Below are 26,759 nucleotides of genomic sequence, written 5' to 3'. Positions count from 1 at the left end.
ATGTATGTATTAACAGTGAAAAGAAAAGGAGTACTTGTGGCACCTTAGAGACTAACCAATGAAGTGAGCTGTAGCTCACGAAAGCTCATGCTCAAATAAATTGGTTAGTCTCTAAGGTGCCACAAGTACTCCTTTTCTTTTTGCGAATACAGACTAACACGGCTGTTACTCTGAAACCTATTAATAGTGAAGTCACATCCCAAAATGCTAATGAGAGCCAACATTTTAGTCAGCCAAGAACAAAGCTATTCTCCAGGAAAAAGACAACTGGATTTTCACTAAAACCAGCCACAGGTTGTGAACTAGGGACAGACACTAGATCTAGGATGCAATACTCACAGATGCCAACATTTAATTTAGACAATTCTTGTATTTCATATTAGTGTAGCTTTTCCTATATTAAATACAAGTCAGCTGGCCTGGCTGTAAATGTATGGGGTTAACGCTCTGCTGAATATCATTACACAATTTTTTATTATTATTTGATAGGGGGGAAACAAACCGAAAAGTGATAAAAGGAACTAAAGAAAGGGTAGAACTGAAAAGCAATGGAGCGACGAGGAAGGAGAAGTGATAAGGAAGAAGAAACTGATAGGGAAGAAATAGTGGAACTCAGACCAAGAATTTTTCCCCCTTACGAAATTGTGTGACATTAAGTTTTGTCTACTACCAAAATTTTATATTTTGTTAGCTCACTGGATTAATCACAGAGTGACAGTGTTCACTCCTAGTTAATGTAAACAAGATTAAGAAAACAGGAAGACAGCTATTTCAAAGAAGAATCCTCATTTTCTCTCATATATTCCACTGTCCCTTCAGCAGTCCACTTTTAATTTCTTCTAAGGCTACTGAAACTTCTTTTGAAACTTATTGGATTGGCCACTGCGGGAATCCGGCTACTATATTAGACAGACCATGGGTCAGATTTAATCCAGTATCGCAATTTCTATGTCCCTATCTTAGTACTAGCAATAACAGAGTCCTGACACCAACGGAGAGCTAGTAAAAGTCTACTGTCTGACAAATTCTCAGCTGACATCCTGGAGTGTCCACAAGCATCTGACTGAACAAGTTGGTGCCTGGTGACGACATGGCGAGAGGCAGATAAATGTTTTGTGAATATCTGACTCTTGCAAAACCCATAGAAGAAAAAGAAAAAGAGTAGGCTGACACCATTTAAGTTTGGTAACAATCCTTCCACGTCCTGCCTCACGTGGCTAAAGGTGGCTATAAGCGTACATGAAGTATACTATACTTTCACTTCATTCTGCCATTTTCGTGACACCAAGATCCCACAGCAACAGACTGTTCAGTCAATTCTGGTGAACTGTTTTCAAGGCAACACCTTTAGGGAAAACCATTTATTGTCCTCCTGGCTTCACTAACCTTTTTCTGAAAAGGTCCCATCATTGCAGCTCTACTGGTGGTAGCAACGGTTCAAGTAATAGTATGCACAAGGCATCAGACAGCTGCCAACATTTTAACCACCATATTTTTTACATCTGTGCCATGTTAGTAACAGTGGGAAGATTTTCTGCAGAAATGGCTAGTGTAGACATAGCCTTGGAAGGAGATGAGAACATTTTAAAGAGATTTACCACAAGAGCAGACTACCTATCTAGGGGTGGAAGATGCAAATATGGGTTAAGGCAACTGTTAGCTGTGTTTTTGTGGATACACATCCAGAAGAAATTTAAGTTCTAAAAGGGTTACAGGAAAAACCTGATCCTAAAACTGTTTGCCCAGAACAGCAATATCCCGTCAAAGCGGATACCCATACAGATACCTTTGTGTAGGTAGGATACCTGGGGTTCTAGTGAAGTTAACATCAATATCAGATGATCAGCTGGGGTCGTGGGAGTATGAAAGGGCTGAGATACCCGAGAAGATTACCACCACCACATACTTTGACACTAGTGTCTAGGTCTGACAGATGGTACCCATTTAGATTACCTTTTGTGCAATTTAAGAGTAGATATACTGTGCATACTATTTAAAAAAATATTTCTATTGCTAAATCTTGTTTAAATAGGGTTTTACTTCATGCAAAACATCCTGAAGGAGAAGGAAAAATCCTACATTTCCATAAGATAGTTGAAGAAACTTGTCAGCATCTACCACATTCAGTATTCTCAATCAAAAGAGTACAGACTAATGAGTTTTCCCCCATAAGATGTGTGTTCAGAGCTGCAGTTCTCAGAACATGTAGGAAATACTAATTAACCACAGGCATCTACATTTCATAGGCTCAGGAGATCATAAGCTAATATGTAATATTCAGTATGTCAAGTTATTACACAAAGGTTAGCTTCCGTAGGTAAGACAAAAGTCTCACCTACACTACAAACGGTCAAGAAATTACAGTAGCATTCCAGTTTCTAGTGTAAACAGGATCTTGACCATGTTCCATAACCAGGCTAAAACTTTGGAAATGTAAAGAACTTCCACAACAGTGACTTGCAATATGAAAGCTTCTCACCTACATACAGGGAGCTATTTGCTATTTCTAATAGCAGTTTAGAGCTATCTGACAACTAAAAATCAGCAATACTGATGCTAAAGCTTGAATTCTTGACTTGTCTACATAGGAGGACATGGATATACATAGAACAAGGATGTAACCAGGCTCACTGACTCAGTTTGTACTATTGCAAATAGAACCCTTCCTTAATACTGTTTGCAATAGTCAATTCTAGAGCCCTGCAAAAACAAGAGAGACACTTAAAAGTAAGCACAATGTGCAATTAGAATTCAAAAGGAAACTGCAAACATTTTAGTTTACAAGAGCAAGAACAGACATTGGACAGTATTATGAAAATCTGCCTATAGACTTCACTATCCTGGTGTTTAAAGTTCACAATTGCACTGCTAATGTAAAAGTCAGCACTTCTTAAAGAAGAAAATAGGAACTGAATGAAGGGAGGGGATGAGATTAAGAGGAACACAAATCCAGAAAGTGTATACAGCTTTCCAAAGAGTGGCACTGGGAAATCACCTAAAGAAATTGTGTTACGTGCCAGTTTAACAAGGCTGTGACAAATTAAGGCATTTTCACATCCCCTGCAGATTTACTAGCCTTAAACAGGAATACCCTTCCCAACAGAACAGCTTGTGTGTCTGTGTTTTTTAAGCTTCAAGCTTTCAATACAACTTTCACTGGAGCATCAGGAAGATAAATTGATTGTGTGCTGTGCTAAGATGAGCACCACAAAAAAAAGAGTTATAAAATCCTCTTCAGACCTGAAATTATGAATTTTGTTAAAATGGTAGGGAAAGCTTCTCTTTTTCCAACTCTCTCTTGACTACTGCCTTATTCTTAGATTCAAATAGTTCAAACAGATGTGACCAATCATTTTGCTTGTACTGTGCAGCCTTCCTCTAGGTGTAGAGCCTGTTACCTTCTGGAAATATCATTTACACCTCATGCTCCTGCAGAAAATCTCGTCGTATCCTCAGGGGCTTTACGTGATGGAAATGTCATTCAAAAGATGACCTAACCTTTTCATCCTTTTAATTCTTTTCACCAAGGCAAAACAACTCTGGAGAAACAGGTATAAGGCAGCTGAAGACTGAAATGTGTCTACAGAAGTTTGACATAGCAGTTTCTCCCTCCCTCCCACAAGTAATGCTTCTTTCTATCTATGTGACCTCGCAAGGCTGGAATGGAAAGGACTTTACCGCAGCATGCATCTTACGTGACTGCTCTCTTTTTCTGAAACATACAGTCTGTTCATATCCGACTTTCAAGTGATGCATTCATTGCCTTTTTAGGTTGTCCTTTTTGAGAACCAGTTTAAGTCAGGCAGATCACTTTCACAGTGAATGGGGTCTCTCTGAGAAGAGCATAAGTTTTAAAAAGTTTGAAATAGATAGTTGAGGGTGCTCTATGGAAGATGGAGGAGAGTTCTTAGAAGAAGTATTTCTTTTCCTATCTGTTGCTCAAACCTCTTTTGCCTAGGAATTTTGTAGCCCTGGAGATATACTCACTTCCTGTGATCTTGCAAAGTGGGTTTTAATATATGTTTATATGAAGGCAGCTAAAGCTGCTTTGATAGCACTTTCCATGCCTGTTTCCCCCAGTACCACTAACATCCCTATTAACACTTCAAGCATGTCTAAATGATAGCTCTGGTTGCCTCCAGAGTGAAAAGGAACTCAAACTCAGGTGTGAATCACAAGAAAATGCATCCAGGGAGACAAGGAACTAAAAGATAAGTTTCATAGGAGGACAATGCCATTTAACCATGTAGCTCTCATCAATAAGAGTCATGTCCATGTACTGATTTGAAAGCTTGCCTCTAAGCATTTGCAGCTTAGCTAGTGGTCACCTTTCAAGAAAAGTATTAAAAGAACTTTTGTATTGTAGCAAGCCATCATTTTTTATCAAGTGAATTAACATGGCTACCATGACAAAAGTATAAGTTAAAGGAACATTTTCCATTTCTTAACTAAAGCAATTAGTAAAGGAAAAGAGGGTAATATCGCTAAAAGAAATGTTTCAGGAGATTAGTTTGCATGTTTATTTACAAACAAGGTGTCAAGGTTCCTTCCCCACTCTGAACTCTAGGGTACAGATGTGGGGACATGCATGAAAGACCGCCTAAGCTTGTTCTTACCAGCTTAGGTTAAAACTTCCCCAAGGTACAAACTTTTACCTTTTGTCCTTGGACCTTATGCTGCCACCACCAAATGTGTTAAACAAAGAACAGGGAAAGAGCCCACTTGGAGACGTCTTCCCCCCAAAATATCCCCCCAAGCCCTATACCCCCTTTCCTAAGGAAGGTTTGATAAAAATCCTCACCAATTTGCATAGGTGAACACAGACCCAAACCCTTGGATCTTAAGAACAATGAAAAAGCAATCAGTTCTTAAAAGAGAATTTTAATTAAAGTAAAAGAAAAACCTCTGTAAAATCAGGAAGGGAAATACCTTACACAGTAGTCAGATTCAAAACATAGAGAATCCCTCTAGGCAAAATCTTAAATTACAAAAAGACACAAAAACAGGAATATACATCCTATTCAGCACAACTTATTTTATCAGCCATTTAAACAAAACAGAATCCCCCTCTCCAGCTTTGAAAGTAACTTGTTTCCTCATTGGTCATTTTGATCAGGTGCCAGCGAGGTTATCCTAGCTTCTTAACCCTTTACAGGTGAAAGGGTTTTGCTTCTGGCCAGGAGGGATTTTATATAGTTCTGTATACAGAAAGGTGGTTACCCTTCCCTTTATATTTATGACACAAGGCACTATATGAGCCAGCATGAATGATGAACAGCGGGTTGGCCTTGGGAGAAGCAGCAGCTCTCACTTTGCTCTGTTATTCAGAGGAAAAAACCCTCATGGTAGACAGATCTTTTTACTCTCCTCCCCCCCAAACTGTGCATCTATATTAATTGTCTTTGTTTGCACAAAATGTTATTGGATATTTCATAGCAAAAACATTCGGAATGAACTTGCATTGAGACCAAACATGTAGTTTCTACTGTTGGGAAGTAAGCAAAGCTAACAATCAGGGAATGAAAAATGTTAATGACACAGAAAACTCTGAGCAAATGTAAATTTGATGTCAGAATAGTTTATCAAGAATTAATCCATTTCAGTCAGCTGAAAATGAAAATGGAAAAATGATCAATGCTAAAAATCCATTCTACTTACTACTTAATCCTATTTAAAACCCAACAAAGTAAACTAAATAAAAAAGTGGTGTGCCCTAACTGATTGGCAAGCAAATCAAAATATTTTGGGGTTCAGTGGTCCTGAGGAACACACTAGCACTCAGTCAGGACATTTCCATAGAATGCCTTCAAGGAGGCTGCAATGGAAACAGATATTCTTCAAGCTGATCAACACATTCAATGTTATGTTTCTAATTATCTAGGTATTTATATCATACAACCGTATGGTAGGTGAACCATTCCAGCTCACCAGTCTATCTTCAGTGGACAAACAGCTCTCTTCCTCTTCCCTAGATAAGGGGGAACAGTAGCAATGTCAAAGTTAAGGCTGACGTCATTTACGCTTATTGTTAAGAAATGTTGCAAGAATGGCAAAGAAAAATTAAAATTCACACATGTTGGTTTGGTATGGTATGGTGTGGTGTGGTATAGATCAGGTTAATTACACATAGAATAATAAGATGTCAGATGTGACTACTTAAAAATATTTGAAAGGGAAGTCACCTTTTTGGAATCGATTTTGGCATCTGGGACCTGATTTTCGCTTCTGTATATGCTAATTAGGGCAATATCGCTTCAAAGTCTTTTTGGGCGTAGTTCCTGCAGTTAAGTTACTGCTTATAAATACACCAACATGATGGGAAGGAGGAAGGGGAGAGAGAGAAAGCTATTAATCAGAAAGCCTGTATCCTACAGCAAATTACATGAGTTGGAAAACAGGAGATCTTATGTTCAAATCTCACTTCTAGTGATTACTGATTATATTTCCATGCATTTTGCCATCTCAATTGATCAAGGCTGGAATCCCCTACCTTAGAAAGCACTCAAGTATGAGCAACCATATCTCCTTTTACACACAAGTTATAATTAAGGCTACGATTTTGTCATGGACAGGTCACGGGCAACGAACAAAAATTCACAGAAGCGTGACTGTCCTTAACTTTTACTAAAAACATCCCTGACAAAATGGAGAGGTAGGAGGGTCCTGCACTCTGTCCCACTGCATGCAGTGTCAGGGAGCTGTGGCCCCTGCTGCCAGTGGGGGCTGGGCTGCTGCAGGGCCCCAATGTCAGAGATCTCTGGAAGTCACTGATTTCGTGACTTCTGCGACCTCCGTGACATACTCGTAGCCTTAGTTATAATGCTACAACTCCATGTCCTACTGTCAAGGTTCCTCCCCCACTCTGAACTCTAGGGTACAGATGTGGGGACCTGCATGAAAAACCTCCTAAGCTTCTCTTTACCAGCTTAGGTCAAAACTTCCCAAGGTACAAAATATTCCACCCTTTGTCCTTGGATTGGCCACTACCACCACCAAACTAATACTGGTTACTGGGGAAGAGCTGTTTGGATGCGTCTATCCCCCCAAAATACTTCCCAAAACCTTGCACCCCACTTCCTGGGCAAGGTTTGGTAAAAAGCCTCACCAATTTGCCTAGGTGACTACAGACCCAGACCCTTGGATCTTAAGAACAATGAACAATCCTCCCAACAATTGCACCCCCCCCCCCTTTCCCGGGAAATGTTGGATAAAAAGCCTCACCAATTTGCATAGGTGACCACAGACCCAAACCCTTGGATCTGAGAACAATGAAAAAGCATTCAGTTTTCTTTCAAGACGACTTTTAATAAAAATAGAAGTAAATAGAAATAAAGAAATCCCCCCTGTAAAATCAGGATGGTAGATACCTTACAGGGTAATTAGATTCAAAACATAGAGAACCCCTCTAGGCAAAACCTTAAGTTAAAAAAAGATACACAGACAGAAATAGTTATTCTATTCAGCACAGTTCTTTTCTCATTTAAAGAAATCATAATCTAACACGTACCTAGCTAGATTACTTACTAAAAGTTCTAAGACTCCATTCCTGGTCTATCCCCGGCCAAGACAGACTATAGACAGACACACAGACCCCCTTGTTTCTCTCCCTCCTCCCAGCTTTTGAAAGTATCTTGTCTCCTCATTGGTCATTTTGGTCAGGTGCCAGCGAGGTTACCTTTAGCTTCTTAACCCTTTACAGGTGAGAGGAGCTTTCCCCTGGCCAGGAGGGATTTCAAAGGGGTTTACCCTTCCCTTTATATTTATGACACCTACAGATACTGAAAATAAGCTCCCAACTTCAAACACACACACCTATACAATTTTAACCATGACCTCAGCAATATTAAGGCACAATAATTCACTGAATGCCTAGAATTTGTGCCAGTCAGATATGACAGTCTGTTAATACAAGAGAGTATGAGGTCACTTAAGTTTTGCGTTTAGAGCAAACAGATGGGAGTCTAGATCCACAAGATTACGGATGCAGAAACGAGCTAACACAAGAGAGAAGACTTCAATTGAAAGGTCCTTAGCAAATATTTCAAAACAAATAATTTTAACTTTAGCACAGTAGAACACGACTAGAGATAAGTTACCATAGCAGGCCATCGCTGCAAGGAACATCTTCAATATTTGCTTTATATGCTCTCTGCAGTTCAGTAACAACTATAAAAACTCATTTCAAAAAATTCTGAGACTAACCAGTGGGTCTCCTCACACTAGCCCACACACGTCTTCATTTTGTGTTACATTAGCGTTACTTCTAGCTCAGCTTTCATTTCTGTGACTAACAGCAACATCCCTTGCTTTACATAGTTGAATTTTCCAGCCAACCCAGTGCTCGCCAGACAAGAAGTGGAGTGTCTTGTGTTTATGGCACAAGATCAAGTCAGGAGAGCTGGTATCTAGTCCTAGAACTGCCATCGAGTCTGCGTGGCCTTGGACAAGTCATTTAACCACATATGTTAAAGGAGGATAATACTTGCCGAACAGGAGTAATGCAAGGTTTAGTTATAAGATTTGTAAAGTGCTTTATACGTTTATAAAGTGCTAAGTGTTACGTATTTACTAGTTCAACAGCATTTTCTGGATGGTCTTCTAATAGTGATTTCAGTATTGTGCTTATGACAACCTACATTCTTACCAAGTGTAGCTTATTTCTTACCCAGGGTAGAATATAATGAACACAGAAAGTAAGGTATGGGGGAGAAAAACCAATTTTAAAAATAAAACCACAATGAATACTTGCATTATGTTTCTTAATAATCCCCACCTCTGTGTTGTAAAAGTTTACCAGTCTTTAAAGAAATGCCAAAGGGCAGGAAGAGTGCTACAACAAGATTAAGTAGACCAACTTTTTAAATGTACCATGAAACTCTAAAAACGGGATTTTTGTTCAGACATAGGGTAGTACAAAGTGTAAAGATTTTATTTAGTTTTGAATCAAGAGGGAAGAGCACCTTGTCATTGGGCAGAATAAGGCATCTAAATAAGGCAGCTCTCACTATCAGTTAGATTCATGCCTCTGTCCCCAACAACTTCAATATTTTGTGATTTTTTTCTATTTCATAGAAAGTTCATATTCATATTTTAAAGCTTTTTTTGGGGTAGAATTGTCAATAGAACAGTGTCCAAGAGTTATAGCTTTAGGACCTATGATTATTTTTACATCTAAAACCTGCTTTAAGAAATCTGTAATCTTGATAAGTCAAAATATTAGCTTAATGTGGGCCATATGAGAACAGATTCTTACCAAGACGTTTTTAGTTTGATAACCAAATATTTAATTTCATTCATCCCATAACAGTGAGGTGATGCTGACAGGCAGCTCCATCTTTGCTATTTCTGGATAGCGGGATCAATTTTCTCCAAATGATTTTGGAGCCAGAAAATAATGGATTCCTATTGAAGGGATCATATTCTATATTTTTAATATTTATTATTATTATTATTTTTTTTTTGCTTGTAGGCAAAATATCCCCACAGACAAACTTCAATCTAAGAGTCCTCTCAAATAAGTGTAGCTAAGTCTACTATAGGAATGGCAAGAGAACAACCGTATCTGAATCTGAAATTGTTACAAAACCCTGTGATAAACAAACCCAAGGAACTTGGGGGCACTGTATTGCCAGAGGTTTAGTCTGTGGATGAGAAACAATACCTGACTGCTTATGGTCATTATCAACCTCCTGGGCCTTTTCAAATGGTAAGAGGATGTAACTTCTTCATCCTCTGAAAACAAGCCAGTTCTACTAGTGGCTACAGATATTTCAGTGTTGGTTGAAATACACACCACATGAAAAGCACGTTGGTAGTGTCCCAGATTGCTCTCCCACTCTGCTTAATATTATGGAACAGATTTTCTCGCTAGTCTTAGAATGAGACAATAGCTTCCTTATGCTCCAAGATATGCGCTTCCTGTTTGGGACCCATTATCTGGTCAGACAACTCCATCTACTGTGTAATAGACTTTGATTATGTGCCTCCAAGAGATACAGTTGATGTTTGCTATTAATATAGTTTTTATTAGCAGAATCACAATACATAAAATGTTAAAAGCTATATATAAGATGTGTTCATACTACTAGAAAGTTTATTTTTCATTTCAGTTTATTGATTTTAAGGCCTAATCCCACACCTCATAGTCCACTGGCAGCCTGAAAAGCCTGCCACACCTCTGTCCTGTCATCCTGCATCATTTAAGACTCACAAGATTATATAAAGAAAGTTGGACAGACCACATGGCCTTAAAATCATGTTATCTAACTTCAAGAAGTAAAACACAAGTGGAGAAACAAGTTGATGCGAGATAAATTTTAAGATGACACAATCTGAACCACTAGGTTTTTATTTGATTTTTGCATAACCCTGGCAGGCTAGAATAAAATTTACTTTGAATTTGGGAATGAATGGGCGGAGCTCTCAATGATCCAGGGGGGCGGAGGGGGCCGGGGAGAGAGCAAAGGGGGTGGAGAAAAGGCTTTGGTCTGAGTCAATGGGCTATTTATGTTCAAGGGGGTTCAATGGGCATCAGCAACCCCCAAACTTCTCTTTATTATGGATCTGCCATTATTCCACTGGCTTTGGATACTTCAGATCTACGAGAAGATACATTTGAGTGCTTAAGACCTATGCAGCTTTCTACCAACGTTTGCCCATCCTTTTAAGAATAAATTTTGATGCCCGACTGGAATAATAAACTATAGTATGATCGCAAGAACAGATTTAGTGCAAGCTTCTCTTCATTGTTCCACCAAAATCCCTGAATCCTGACTTGAAATCACCACTTTTTTGGAGAGACGATAGTTCTGCTTCTATATCCATTCCCCTTCTTGATGTATAAGTGCCTGACAACAAGCATTACCATGGCAACTGCAGTGGCAGCATGAACTTTAGAGACCTGCCAACTCTGAACTTGACTGAGATCCCTGAACAGCCATTAGTTACCTGAAGTCATTGTCATCTACTGCCCGTTTTGCCTTTGAACCAGTGACCAAGAACACACCCATCTTCTCTGATCACATTTCAAAACAAGCATGAATTCTCCTCCCTCAACATTATTCTTTTATCAGAGAATATAATCTAATTATACATTACCTGCTTTATCTGTAATTCACGCTGTCTTGTTTTGGGAGGGAACGAGTGGGGTATAAGATTCATCCTCTAAAAAGCTGCGGTCTTAATTCTAAAAGCAGGATGAAAAGAGTCAATCTTACATCGTTGAATGGATATTCTCTCTCTCAAAAAGGGATGCATTATTTATCGAAGGATGCAATGAAGCAGTAAACTTGTTCTGATTACTTTAAAGGCTTAATCCAAGTCTACATTGGATATAAAGATGTAATACTAGATGCAGCGTGAAGACTTAAGGAGAAAATTTCTGTAACATTGACAACAGTGAATCAGTAATCAATGGAATTTAGTAATTTTATTTTGGCGCTTTAGTTCTCATTTAAATAAATTTTATTTTAAAGACGTAAAACAGTAAGAGCCATGATGCAGGTAGCCCTCATCACGAAAAAGCTGAGGGAGCATCAACTGAGATTGCTGGGTCATATGAGACAATGAGATGTGAGAGGTAGTGGTAGAGTACAAGATCTAGTAGTCACAGGACAAAGACCATGAGAGAGACCCAGACAAATGTGCTTCAAGGTGCACAAAGAATGTCAGAGTAAGCTTGGAAGAAATATTTGGTCTTCAAGCGTTCCTGTCAAGACTAAGAGCCAACGACCCCAACTAACAACAAGGCGAAGATGATAATGTAGAAGAAAAAGGACAGAAGCCATGCTAATCTCAAATTTAAAATGACACTTTTACATAGATTTAAAATTACAAAAAATTTCAAGATTTACCTGAATTTGAGAATGAATTAATCAGTGATTTAGTAACACTGTTAAATTTAAATCTTTACTACACAAGCAAATTTTTAAAAATATTAACACTAGTTTTATTTTATCTACATTTCCTTCCGATTCCCATTACTGACTATAAAGAGCCAGATACTAAATATTTTCCCCTGCCACATATTCTCTCTCTGTGCATTAGACATCATTTGTTCTGCTTGAATAAAAGCAGCAAGCAAAACCACTGATAAAACTGCCTTCCTGCCAGTAATGTCCCCACCTTTCCAATATAAACTGCTCTGGGAAAGATGTCCTTCATTTACCAAAGAGAGGTCATTTACCAGGATATGTGGAGAGATAAAAACATATTACTATAGGGATACAGAGAGGGAAGAGACAACAAACACACCTGTTGTAACTAAGCTTAGCAATTTTTTGTTAGTGGATACAAGCTCACTGAGGTCAATACCTCTTTCACTAGTTGGCCCTCGGAGACAGTGCAGCATTAAAACTTGAACATCAGACACTTAATATACTACCAGAGGACATAAAATCAAACAGCTTTTGCTGTAAAAGTTGCCAATTGTTTTCATTTAATATGATGAAAATGCTGATTGGAGAGTGACAATTGACATCTGGCCATCAAAAAAGTTTTGTACTCTGCTGGAGAAGTACATTGAGAAAGTGCATATATATATATTTCCATATATTTCAAATATTGAAATCTATATTCAGCTGGGAAATGAAAAGAATGAGTTGGATGAAATGTTCTTCACCATGCCAAATGAAACTGACCTAAGGGGATAGGTACCCTTCAAAGAGCCCCAAAACGTTCAAGGTAAATCTTTATGCACTCTGTTTTTATGTGCAAGATTTGTGTATTCAAGCCTCAAATGGTTTGGTTCCCAGGTACCCAAGAAACTACCACAATATAAATATTGTACACACATTTCAGTGTATAGTATATAGAGCACCATAAATAAATCATTGTCTGTATGAAATTTTAGTTTGTACTGACTTCACCAGTGCATTTTATATAGCCTGTTGTAAAACTAGGCAATTATCTAGATGAGTTGATGTACCCCCCGGAAGACCTCTGCATACGCCTGGTTGAGAACTACTGGTTTACAGGAGTGGTGGTTTAAGGTAAAACTAGTAAACTGGGGCACACTGCTCCTCCAGGGGAACAGGATCTGGAATTTCTGTAAGTTGCCAATTAAAGGGGCTGGATATCACAGTGGAACACTTCAAAGGGACTTAGGGAGAGAGATGCATCTATTGTTAGCCTGCAAGGTGAAGACAGGGCTGGCTTAGCCTAGAGGAAAGTGTCCGAGAGAGTGCCTGAGAAAGGCTGGCAGTGTCAAGAAGCTGACACCCAATCAGGCATAGGCAAGACTCCCTCATGTCGGAGGCAGGGGTAATGACTCACAGTACTGGGTACCCCAAGAATCATCTTGATTTTTTAGTAAGGCTTTTGATGTCTCACATGTACTGATTCCTTCCCTACAAATCCATTAGGCCAGTAATCCTGTCAAAGAAGGAAATTAGGTTGGTTTGACATGATTTGTTTTTGCAAATCCATACTGGATATTCCTTATAACCCTATTGTCCTCTAAGTGCTTACAAACCGATTGTTTAATAATTTGTTCCACTATCTTTCCCGGTATTGAAGTTAAGCTGACCGGACTACTATTTCCTGAGTATTCTTTGTTCTCCTTTTTAACTATAGGTACTGTGTTTGCCCTTTTCCAGTCCTCTGAGACCTTACCCAACTTCAATGAGTTCTCAAAAATAATTGCTAACAGTTGGGAGATTGCTTCAGCTAGTTCTTTAAGTACCCTAGAATGAATTTCATCAGGTCCTACTGACTAGCATACATCTAAATATTCTTTAAACCTGTTCTTTCCCTATTTTGGCTTGCATTCCTTCCCCCTTGTTATTACTATTAATTGAGTTGAGTACCTGGTCACCATTAACCTTACTAGTGAACCTGAAACAAAACGGGCATTAAACACTACAGCCTTCTTCCTGTCACCAGTTATTAGCTCTCATTCCCTGCTAAGTAGAGCACCTATACTTTCCTTTGTCTCTCTCTTGTTCTTAATGTATTTAAAGAACCTCTTATTACCTTTTATGTTCCCTGATAAGTTTAACTCATTTTATGCCTTAGTCTTTCTGATTTTGCCCCTACATGGCTATGATATTCTTTTGGACAAATTGCCAAGAAAGAGTACAAGTTTGCTCCATAATAGCAATGTATCATACTGTATAACTGCACCACTACCTGTGTAAAGGCTAAAAGATTTATACATCAAGGCTGTGGGATCAATCATATTTTACTGTATTTCTCTTGGGTGTTCTGAACTTTGTTTTAGAGGCTTGAAAATTAGGTTTTAGTTGGTACTGGGTTTGCATGCAACAGGTGCTTAGCTTAGCTTTAAAAGTTGCCTATTTGTCCTATGTTGGTAATTTTGTTGTAATACATCTATAAGTATTGTTAAAAATACAGGAACTAATCAAAACAAATGCTCCAAAAATAGACATTTTATCCTTCAAAAAATCCAAGTGATTCAAAGCCCGGTTGGAAGTTACCTCCCCACCCCAAAATCTTAACTGGAGCCCCTGTGGGAAATGTGACAATATTTTAATAAAGTTACATAACTACATAAACTATGGTTTCAGAGTAACAGCCGTGTTAGTCTGTATTCGCAAAAAGAAAAGGAGTACTTGTGGCACCTTAGAGACTAACCAATTTATTTGAGCATGAGCTTTCGTGAGCATCTGATGAAGTGAGCTGTAGCTCACGAAAGCTCATGCTCAAATAAATTGGTTAGTCTCTAAGGTGCCACAAGTACTCCTTTTCTTTTTACATAAACTATGCCTACAACCTAAGGTATACAGCATGAATACACCTATGCTTTTTATTTTGATCCAAACCCTGTTTTTTTTTTTTTTTTGTCACAAGCATTCCTAAGTTGGCGTTTGGGACCCACACCAGGCTGAGATCATGCATATGGCCCACAGGAGCTCTTCATCCTGGGCAGGTTCTATTCTCCTTGCTGTGCTTCCCTGGCAAAACAGAACATGCTGCTACCTGGTAAGCAATAGGAACAAGACGCACTGATCCATATTAACATGTGGAATTGGGACATTTGGTGTGTAGCATCTGTTTTGCCAAATATGTCAAACAACTACTTGATTAAGGCACTTATAACTTCTTGTCATCTCACTAAGAATCTACACAACTGTCAGACACATGAAAAGAATTTAACTACTGCTAACCTTCAGGAAGGGGAAAGCTGGAAGAGTGAAGAAATGGAGCTTAAATATCCAATTAGTGCAGAGATATTGCTATCCACTCCCAAAAGATGGTGCAAGGAATATGGCTGTTGAAAGTGTAGGCAAGGGAAGAGTTAAGAGAGCTGAGATCATGTTTGGCTACAAAGAGACAGGTCTAAAAGACCGCAAGATTCAGAGGTAAGATAGCTCAAGAAAAAGCTATCTTAAAGCTTCCTACATTCTGAGAGTCTGGTTATATTAATCTTCTTGCCTCTCCTCTCTGTTTTAGTCACAACAAACAGAAATCTTACTATCCTGTTACAACAAGTATCCCACTTCACTAGGGTCACTAGAAGTCAGAACTCATTTTCATCATCGGGAAGTAAATACTGTGGGCTTGGCAACTGTTACAAGCCTCACATTAACTTTGGTCTCTGCCTTTGGAGCTTAAGTCTTTGGGAGAACTGCATGAGCAGAGGAGTGATAAAAGTGGTGATGGCTCACAAAAGAAAACAAAGAAGTAAAAAAAGTTTTGCTGGAACAAAGCAAAAGACATTTACAATCAACAAAAGTAATGAAGACATGAGTTGGGTAATTTCCTTTGTATAAGGTTTTGCTCCACTTTCAAAATGAGATGGTCAGGTGACTTTATGGCTCCCTCAGGAAAGCCTTTAAAAAAAACAAACCAAAAAACAAAAAAACCCCTATATTCAGTTCCCTAGAATATCAATCCTATTCACACTGAGGTTGGTGAGATACAAAATGAGCATTTGGAAACTCCAAATTCCACAAGCATTCCCCCATTATGTTAAAAAAAACAACCCAACACAGTGGAACCATTTTTAGGGGAAGTTTTCAAAGGAAATGCAATTATCGAAAGTAAGTGGTCTTTTTGGGGTAAGCTGAAGGATGAAGACATCCCAAGTGAATAGACATTCCTTTGGGAAAATGCAGGTAATTGCAAAGTTAGTCTCACTGTAAAATTTGCTAAAGGGATTCTTTCATCAAGGGAAAACATCTAAGGGTAAGGCTCCAGTGATCCTAAAATAATTTTCTAGTAATGCCAAAATTTTACATGTGAACTGCCCTAGATATGTGCAAGTCTACAGAGATCCAGACCATTAATACATCAAATCCTGAAAGAATTCCAGATTATGTTTACAAAGACAACTCCTCCTTGAAACAGTAGGTACGTCCTGTTTAGTCTTGCATCGCAATGGTGTGGTGGCCCTATTAGTCTATACCGCCAGGAATGGTGAAGTCCTTTTAAGATGTCACTAAAAGAAGCCTGTAGGCTGGGATTTTGGAGCTTAACTATCTTCGGCTTGTTTGAAAATCCCAGCCTTCAAAACTCCACTATAAGTCCCATTACTATAAAAATTCTTCACTCTCAGATGTTTTGTATAAAGTTACTGCTCTTCTCTGTTATACAGTGTTTTGTTTTCTGCCTCTCCAATAAGCAATAGCTCTAAGATTTGAAACAAAAGCGATAGCTCTAAGATCCCAAAGAGGGGAAAGAAAAAAAGTTACTCAGCGGATAAGTGTATTCCTCTGGAGTAAAAAAAAGAAAAATACAGTTCCAGATGTATTCATTGTATGTCACTATACTGTATACTTACTCATATTTGCAAAGAGTACAAACACTTAAGAAGTAACTGTATACTGTCAACAGTGCCTTAAAAATAGTTTATATGGCAGAAAAATATCCAGAGGGCAAAGGGGAAAAAAGGGGAACAGACTTCATACTATTTACCTTGATGAGTCATAGTGACAGGTTCCTCACTGGATATATTGTTGTAAATGACCACAGCTGTGGCATTATGTGAAGCTGCTCGCAATATTTTCTCTCTAAATGTACAGTTTCCTCGTTGCAGCAAGGCAATCCACTGCTTGGTATTCGGAGGAACATGGAAACGTGTTCGAGGATCACAGCCCAGACGATCCACCACTAAAAAAAGGAGAATGTATACATCAGGGATTTGTTCAAACTGGCAAAAAAGTTAGAAGGAAAACAGAAAAATGTTTGCCAAAGAATTCAGTTGTCTTATACTTGAAAGTTATTACTCTCTGGCTACCAAAGCCTAAAACAAGTTGCATGCCTAAAGAGAAAGTCCCCTTAAAAATATTTTTAAAACCTCATACTCATTAGGAGCTGTGAATACATATGCCTGAGAATTAATTTAGTGATCACAAAGATATTTTTAACTCCACAATGAATTAATAGTTGAATCAATACTTGCTAAGGGGGAAAAACAACATTAAAATATGGTTTATGTGCCATAGGCTTTACCAAGCATCTGTTTCTCAGCCACACAGGGTTTTCTCCTTTTTAATGCAGTTATAAATAATATCATTCCAGTGTGAAGTATGGCTAAACAAAGGAGGATGTGAAAACAAGCTTTTAAACGAGTTCTGTCAAGTACAGACTAGTGCTAATAATGGTCTATCTTAAGAACATTTTGATTCAACTAATTACCAATTTACCAGGTTTCTACTACAGTATTAATATACTGTCAGAATAAAAAAAATCAGTTATACCTCTTAATTTCAACACCTCTGTCAGAGCCTTCCTATAGTACTCCTCATCCATCCAACAGTGAAAGAGGAAGTGTCATACAATTTCTCCTGTGACACTGAGAAACCAACCCACAATACAAAAAGGGACAAAAAATCAAGGTACAACATATCACTTGTGGTACAACATCTGACACCAGTGCAAAATGGTTCTGTTTGCACATGGCTGGAAAGTTACTGCTTAGACAAACTAATGCTGGCCTCATTCAAGAAATTGTAGCATTATTAAATGGTAACTTACAAGAGAGCAAAGTGGTAACATCTATAGTATTTTAAAAAAAAGAGTCAATGTTACAGCCTTCAACTACCAAAAAGAAAAATATCACTAGCTACCAATAAGGTTAAAACCAATAGTGGTTTTGTTTAAATGTGGTAAGTCTACTGAAAGCTTTTCAGATAGCACTTTATAAAAAAAAATTAAGTCAAGTATGCTATAACTTTGTGCCCTTTAAAAAAGTAATAAAATGTGCTTCTCCATGGCAACCTGCATTTTCTGGACAAGTCTATTTGTGACATTTACTACACAACCATCCAGCCTACTACATGTAACAAGAATCCAAACAGAAGGCCTTTGTAAGCATTGTCGGGCTATGCTGGAAGGACAGCAGATACTGGATATGCTTTAATTAGGCTGAAACTTTATTTCTACATGACTAGGAGAATCTGGCAGATAAAATCGTTAAGTGCAGGTAATTCCATACTCATCTACATATACCCATGGGGCTGCTGGCAGCCCTCCTCCTTACCCATCCTGGGCCCAGCCAACTCACTACTGGGACCTCATTATCCCCTCAAATGAGGGTTAAGAGGGTAAAGAATGGGGGGGCCGACTTCCTGCCATGCCAGTCATAAGAGCCCCAAGCCCCCCACTTCCACTCCTTTAAATCCTTTCCCAATCCATTTTATCTGATCACCGTATCCATTCCCTATGAAGTATCTGTATTCGACATCCACCCCAAGCTTACATAATCACAGCCTAACTCCTGTCCTTTTTGTTCTTTGTCCCCCCACTAAGCCCTCAACCTGCTGTGGGGAAGGCAAAAAAAAAATCCACCTCGTCTTGGCCAATCTGATGGTCAGGGAAAAGATCCTTCCTAGCCCCTCAAGAAAGGGGAGACTAGTATAATGCCCACAGCTGATCATGACGAAACCTGGCATTTCAACTACTTCTATGGGTGGGAAGGCGAGTGCTGCTCAGTCTGGTCCAGATGAAAAGAGGGCTTTTACTGCATAGACATGGACATAAACAGTCCCCTTCTCTTCTGGTCACCTAGCATCCCCACGCTGTCATGGTATGAAGCTGTCTCCACACAGCAGGTAACTCTCTAGCTGCCACTAAAGGGGCAACACAACCTTCAATAAGCCAGACAAAGGTCCCCATTGTTTAATATGCAGTGAGGTCACTCTCTCCAAGAGCAGGAGAATGTGACAAATGGGGTTTTCAAATGGTTAAAAGATCACCATCCATCCTAATTTCATTTGGGTGGATGAACCTGTGTTAGGGACATCTTTACAAAAAATTGTTTGATCACTTGCCTGGGACAAGTAATTTGACAGGAAATTAAGTTTTTTCCATCAACATTGCAAGAATTAGTAACTAAGTTATGTACCTGGGTTTTGTACAACTTCATGATGGTTCTGCAAGGTTAGATTAAAATATTTCAGGAATCGTTATAAAAGCTACTTAGCTGAATTCTTAAATCTGAATTTCATTTCTTTTCTGAACTCTGTAACAAAACTCTGAAATCTATAAGTTTGAAACTGGAATCTCTTGCTTTAAAATCAGGTGTTTTCTTCCATTACATTGACACATAACTCACCTATTTTAAGGTTTATGGTAACCATTAATCACTGGCACTGAGTCACAAAAAAGTATTTTAGGAGCACTGATATTGTATCAAGTTACTGATAATCATAAGAGTACCTTTGTATATTGCGTGTTTTTATTTAAAAGTACAATAAACCAGTTACAAAAGCGAAAGTAGCACATGTATTTGTTTTAAAAATCACTCAAATTACACTGCACTCTGCAAAAGGGACAAAAAAAGTATGTCAAGCTTTGGACATACCAATCTCGACTATGTCCATTTAGATAAAACTGTTTGCTATTTAATAAATACTTCCCACTTGTTCAGAGCAATAGTCTAAGAACTGGAAAAAACTGGACTATCATGAGCATGGCAATAAAACATTCAAATTCCCAGAAGGCCAAAGGCATATATATATTTCCTCAGCAAAATCAGATTCCAATAACTGTGGCATAGCATACACACATCCAAAGATGAAGCTCAATGTAAAACCAGAATTTCACACAAACTCCTTGGCTTAACAATGAGAACTCACAGGATATTTTTCTATCTCTAATTTCCTATTTTTAGCTTAACTACTGCAGCTCAAAGCAGAAGCTATATCCAATATTATTAAGTTTGCATTTTTTTTAAAAGCAAATACATGCAAATTTTATCCTGGGAAAATAGTTTAATCAGATTCTGAGATTACTTTTTTCATTGCAATCACTATCAAGGCTAAGAAGTAGTAGGAGCAAAGACAGGCAATATGCAAGACAAAATAATTATGATAGGAAACAAAGACGTCAGAAGAGTTACATTAAATAGATGAGGTAAGAAAATTTGACAATAGCTCCATTTTTAATACATCCCATTGTAATTAGATACTGTAGTATCTAGGATGTTAAGCTCACCCAGTGCTGCCAGGGCCACTGAAACTAGAATGGCAGCCTAAAAGTCTTCTTACTACATTAAGTTTTATAGTTAGACCCTCATTCCAGAATTTTGAAAGTGTGTGAAAACTGTAGCCATACATTTTTTTACATTAATTCAAATCACTATCCCTTCACACATCACTCAAAGTTTAGACCCCCCCCCCCAAAAAAGCTATTATAAACCTTAAACTATTTTATAATGGAATAGAACTGGTACCTACAGCAATAGAAGATGCTATTCGTTAGTTACCACTTCAGGGCTAGTTTTATCTTTTGTGGCGATAAGGATAAGAAAAAAAGTCACAAAACCATTTTATTTGTATGTTGCTTTATTAATGGTTTGATGGGATCACTGTATTTTGTTATTCTTCAGTAATTGTAGAACATTCAGAAAGGCAATTCAGCCACTGTATGACAGCCTTCTTTACGGGGATACTAATACCTTAAACAAGAGATAGATGATAAACAGTTTCCAATTCAATTCAAAAGCTAGCAGGGACAGATTCTTTTAAAACATACAGTTTTATTAAGTATTCATACTCAAAGCAGTTAATTAATTGAAGGACATTACACAAAAATGGCATAAGACATGTAGCCTATCACTGTTTGATCACAGCATTAACAGTTTAACAATAATTCCTCTTGCATACAGCACACAAGTGATTCTGAAACAGTCCCACAATCATTACTCCTGAGGGAATTCTGTGCCACTGGGCACATGTAGAATTCATGTCCCCCACAGATTTTTCTTCCCTGCTTAGAAAATACATTCTGCAGGAGAAGCACTGCAATTACACCTTTCACCCACCACAGGCTGTTGTGGCACCAGAACAGAGGGCAGCTGGCTCACTGGCAGTAGTAGCCAGCTGCCGATAGGGAGGAGGAAAGGCTGTGTTCCATCTGGCCCCATGGGCAGGGCGCTGTGAGGAAGTGGCATGGGATCGGGGGGATGCACAGCAGGACACATGAGGCTACTGGGGAGTCACAGACTAGTGTTCAGAAGGACTAGTGGGAGCGATAGATTGGGAAAGGGGCTGAATGCGAGCGCAGGGTCAAATGGGGATGGGAGGAGGGGTGACTGAGCGGAGGTGCAGGGCCACAAGGGGACAAGGACAGCTGTGCCTGACTGACTGGAAGGCGCTAGGGGTCAGCCAGGGTCTGCATGTGGGAGGATCTCCAACGCCCTAACAATCCCCCACCGTGCAAAAAGCCCCACCCTGTTCCTTACTTCTCCCACCCACACCCAACAATCCTCCAAGTTCACTCCCAGGCTCCTTCCCAGCAATTACTTCCCTCTCCCTCAGCTCCTCCGATATCCCTGACTCCCCCAAGCCTTTGCACTGCTTCTGAGGGGTGTGGAAAATACGTTTCTGTATTGTAGTTTAAATCAGTGGTTCTCAACCAGGGGTCCAGGGCCCCTTGGAGGGCTACGAGCAGGTTTCTGGGGGGCCACCAAGCAGGACCAGCATTAGACTTGCTGAAAGCTGAAGTCCCACTGCATGGGGCTGAAGCCCAGACCCTGAACCCCACCACCTGGGGCTGAAGCAGAAGCCTGAGCAACTTAGCTTTGCGGTGCCCCCTGTAATGTGGGGCCCTGGATAATTGCCTTGCTTGCTACCCTTAATGCCGGCCCTGGCTTTCATATGCAGAAAACCAGTTGTTGTGGCACAGGTGGGCCGTGGAGTTTTTATAGCATGTTTGGGGGGACCAGGGGGTCGGGTTGAGAACCCTTGGTTTAAATGAATTGTCACTCAAAGTTCTATATTAATATGCCTAGTAAGGAATCTATTCGCCAAAAAATATTTCCTGAATCTGTGTTGTCTTTATTGTTAGACATAGTTGCTAACCGGTATTTTAAAATACGCAGAATTTTGAAATACTGTGAGCAGAATTTTTCATTTTTTGGTACACAATTCCCCCAGGAGTAACTCATGCAGGATCTGTTACCAGTACTGGAGCTATGTAAGAGAAAGAAAGAAGAGGATCTCTCTCTCACTAGAATTTTCTGACTAAGCTTTATGAAGAGATGGACTACTAGACTTGTTTGAGCGAAAATATTTCCCAAAAATTTTAGTTTTGTTTTAAAGTACTACATTGAAAAAATTAGAATGACTGTAACTCACATTAAGTGATAAGGATGTATTTGTTAAACTTCCTAAAGAGCAAAAGGAAACATGGAGTATGCAGTAATATTTGGTCTCAAATCAGAATGAAAACTGAAATGGACACAGACTTAGTCATATTGATATGTTCAAATAAGAGCAAAGGTTAGTGCACATTTCCATGATCATCCTCTTCCAGCCGCAGAAAGTTTTAATGGGATGCAGCATAAAATACATCATCCATTGTAACTACCACAAAAAGTCTTTTTACTGTTAGAAATGCAAATATACTAGTCTAGTAAAGGTATGTTTGTCAGCATGCTTAATAGGTAAGACTACGATTATTTCATGGAGGTCATGGAAGTCACAGAATCCATGACATCCAGAGACCTCTGACGTTTTCTGCCCTGGGGCTGGAGTGGTCAGCAGGGAGCCCCACAGCTCTCAGACGCTGCTGGCAGGCCCCAAGCGGCTCCTAGCAGCAGGGGGACCCCAGAGCTCCCACTCAGCTACGGACACTGGGACTCCCGGCAGCAGCCCAGCCACAACAGGTGGCAAGCCCCCCCTCTGCAGCAGCGTAGCCGTGGCAGACAACGGGGGTCCCCTAGAGCTCCCAGTCACCACGGGGCTCCCTGCAACAGCCCAGCAGCAGCAGGCGGACCCCTCGTGGCAGCCCAGCTGCAATGGGCAGTGGGGGGACCCCTCACAGCAGCTTAGCTGTGGCAGGGACCCCAGAGCTCTCTGCCGCTGTGGGGGGTGAGGAGACCCCAGAGCTCCCAGCCACTGTGGATGCTGGACCCTACCCCTTCCCCATTTATCAGGGATATTTTTAGTAAAAAATCACAGATAGGTCATGGGCAATAAACAAAAATTCACGGAAGCCCATGACCTGTCTGTGATTTTTACTAAAAATATCTGTGACAACATCTGAGCCTTATTATTCATGTATACAACATAGAAATTTCACTTTTCAAAGTAGTTCTCCAATTTAGAGAGTGGTCTGATACCGTTGAGCACTTAAGGCAAAATAAAATAGAAATTAAGAGCTAAAAATGGAGTAACTAGAATAATAAAATGTCTGGCATTATGGTGGAGTTAAGAAATATCCCAGTTTCATATAAAAAGGAAATTACGTAGGAGTCTCAGTATGTTTGTATCACTTACGATTTTTAAACAATGTTTAGCTACGATCACTAGCAGTGAAAGGAGAGTACATAATTTGCTGTTCATGTACAGAACAAAAGAGTTCTTGCTAGATTTTTCCCTATTTTCACAATGAATAGGAAATGGGAGGCAGTTGTGTGTTCATTCACAAAAGAGCCAAACTATAAGCACATCTTTAATTCATCTAAAGGCAGTACTGATTTATTTAATGTCAAACAATATTACGTGGACTTGATGCAGTGTCCTTAAGAAATCCAGACAGCTCTACTTTTTCCAAAAAGAAAGAGCACGTTGGAAGCAGAAACCCAACTGCATAAACCAGTGCTTCTGGGACAACATTCTAGACTTTGTACTTCAGCAACAGAATCTGGAGAAGGAGGGGGGAAAATACAAAAGTTCCCAGAACTGAGAACCTAAGGTATGAAAGCACAACACAATAAACGCAGCAGTCCACGTGAGGGACAACTAAGTACAACAAAAAGCTGTTGCATCATTTCTTGCTAGAAGCTTGAAATAAACTCTGGTAACTTACGGATTCAGTTAGGTGGCCTTACTACAGAAGAGACAACAAGGTGACAGAATCTTGATTTGTTTAAACACTACTTGTGCCCTGGATAATATATACCCTACAAATATTAGGCAAGTATAATCTCTAGCAGAAAATTGATTTTGAAGTCATGAAACCTATAGGTACAAGAATAGCCAAAATACGAAAGAGGTGGACAAAATGTAGCATAGCAATCCTAAAAGAAGCACTTAATGACCAACACGAGAAATGACAAGTGGCAAAAATTTAAAAAAATTACACTAAGGTGCACAGACACCTGTAACAGTCAAAACATATTAAGGAATAGTGTTCAAACTAATCATGAGATGGCAGTGTCTAGAAAATTTTAGAAAAGAGTATAATAGAATTTTATTATAGGTATATCCTTGTTTGAGATAGCACTAAATTTAAATCTAAATTTACCATCTTATGTACGTAGCATAAGTTCCATAAAGTCTGTTTTTGCTGACAACTGCACAGTGTACAGGTAACACTAATGGAGAGTTAGTACTTTAGTGGTTTTTGTTTGTTTGTTTTATTATGGTTTTTAATACACTCCAGAGGATCTAACTCTTATAGTGAATCACTCCCCCTTCTTATTGAATTTATAAAATATCTGCTATACACCAGTGCTGAGCATATCAATTAGCACTGTAAGGGACAGATAACTGAACTAAGTCAGCAAGTTTAATTGTCAATAGTTGTCCATTATCATCCGTCATCTATGCTCAGTTATTCAGATTCCATTTGGAATGTACAATATTTTTCACAAGCCTAGGACTTGAATATATCAGCTGGATGGTCTCCATGACATAATGAAAACCAATTTAAGAGTAATTTAAATGATTGCTAATACAAATCACTTACATATGAAGAGTTCTAATCAGAAGTCATTTATGTCATTTCATTATTGTAGAAAAGTAACAAACAGAAAGCTATTTTTGTACTTTTCACTATAGATGTGAGTGCAATTATGTGGGCTAACTCAAAGTGATAAGTTACCAGCATACAGGTCCATTTTAGGACTGGCACAATCAGTATTTGGCCCATGTCCCCTTCCCTATATTTGCTGGTGCACTGTGAACTTGTTGGGTGATGCACTTTGGACATCCCTCTCACAGATTACAGCAAAGGCAAGTTAGCAAACCACCATCTCATAACTAGTGGGATCTAATGTTTAGCAATAAAATGTCTCTCCTTTTCTGTTTCAGTTAATCTGCATATAGCAAGTCTATTGACTGAAGTGATGAGTCTTATATAACACTGTATAGGTTTAAATAATTTAAAGATAATTTATAAAACCTCACACACTTATGTTATTTGTATCTGTTAAAGATTGTGATTTGATAGATATCTCCCTCCTCCAAGTTGGATTGGAACTGCAGCAGAAGTTTCTTTCAGACACGTACAAGTCTTATCCTTCAGTTGTGTCCGGTTATTATGAATGGCAGAGACAAAATGATCAGAACCAGTTCAACTACACTATACAACAGTGTAACAGTTGCAGTAAAAATGTCTTCCTTTCCAGACACATCATCACTTCAGTTTCCTCAAAACATTGTTCATGACCAATACACAGATAATTATGACATCTTCTGCTACGAAGTGGTTGACACGTCTATGAAGGTCAGATGGGACTTGGGAAAGATTTGAAGTTTATTTGTGAGAAGTTACATCACTTACATGTAGAACAGGTTTCTTACTGTTGTATGGAAGCAGATTCAAGGATTTTTTTTTTAAACTTTATGGCAATAGTTAAGACTACTAGTTCTTTATGGAGGAGCACTGTGGACTAGTGGATAGGGACCTGGACTGGAAGCTTTTTCTCTGGTTCTGCCACTGAAGTGCTGTGAGACCCTGAGCAACTCATTTCATCCTCTGAGGCTCTATTCACCCTTTGTCTTGTCTATTTAGATTTTAAGCTCTTTCAGACATATACAGTCTCATGTGTTTCGACAATGCCCAATACAATGGAGTCCCAGTCTCAGCTGGGGTCTCTAGCCACTACCATAATACACATAGTATTAAGGCATAATTAAAAGAACAAGACTAATATAGAAGAACTACTGTTTTAACAAATCAGACAACAGAATACACAACTATGCTGTCTTGAAGGTTTGCCTACAGTCAACCTGTCATTGTTTTTCTTACAACCTGTCTATTCTATTATCTGATCTGTTATGTCTGCCTACTAGTTTTCCTTAGTTTCTTTTGCATCTCTAATGTAATCCCTTTTCAAAGATATCACAGCACATCAGATAACATTACTTGCAGAGTTGAAAGTAAGCTGGTCTGGGTTTCCCGGCTTCCCCAGGCTGGCAATTTAAAGGGCCCAGGGCTCCCTGCAGCGGCCCGTGACCCAGGCCCTTTAAATTGCCTCCCGAGCCTCACTGCCAGAGCCCTGGGGTAGAGGTGGCAGGGCTCCTGTAGTGATCTAAAGGGCCCAGGGCTCCAGCTGCTGTGGGGAGCCCTGAGCCCTTTAAAGAGCTGCCTGAGCCCTGCTACCACTACCCCGGGGCTCCAGCAAC

At 39.2% G+C, this 26,759-nt stretch overlaps 1 protein-coding gene across 4 annotated transcripts in view; it reads right to left on the bottom strand.

Annotated features, from left to right (window-relative positions):
* The window catches only part of RNF130 (ring finger protein 130), a 90,972-nt gene that overhangs the window by 52,545 nt on the left and 11,668 nt on the right, over window positions 1-26,759 (bottom strand). For 3 of the 4 annotated variants that reach the window (XM_073355363.2, XM_073355364.2, XM_073355362.1), the window contains exon 2: window positions 16,876-17,070. The exons of the other annotated variant lie outside the window; for it this stretch is intronic. In XM_073355363.2, coding sequence (XP_073211464.1) covers window positions 16,876-17,070 — 195 coding nt within the window. The remainder of the gene's footprint in view (window positions 1-16,875; window positions 17,071-26,759) is intronic. 4 annotated transcript variants of the gene reach the window in all.

This window comes from Lepidochelys kempii, chromosome 8, assembly GCF_965140285.1.
Source record: "Lepidochelys kempii isolate rLepKem1 chromosome 8, rLepKem1.hap1, whole genome shotgun sequence".
Taxonomy (NCBI): domain Eukaryota; kingdom Metazoa; phylum Chordata; order Testudines; family Cheloniidae; genus Lepidochelys; species Lepidochelys kempii.
Note: the sequence above shows the minus strand (reverse complement) of the source record. Positions and strands in the feature narration are given on the sequence as shown.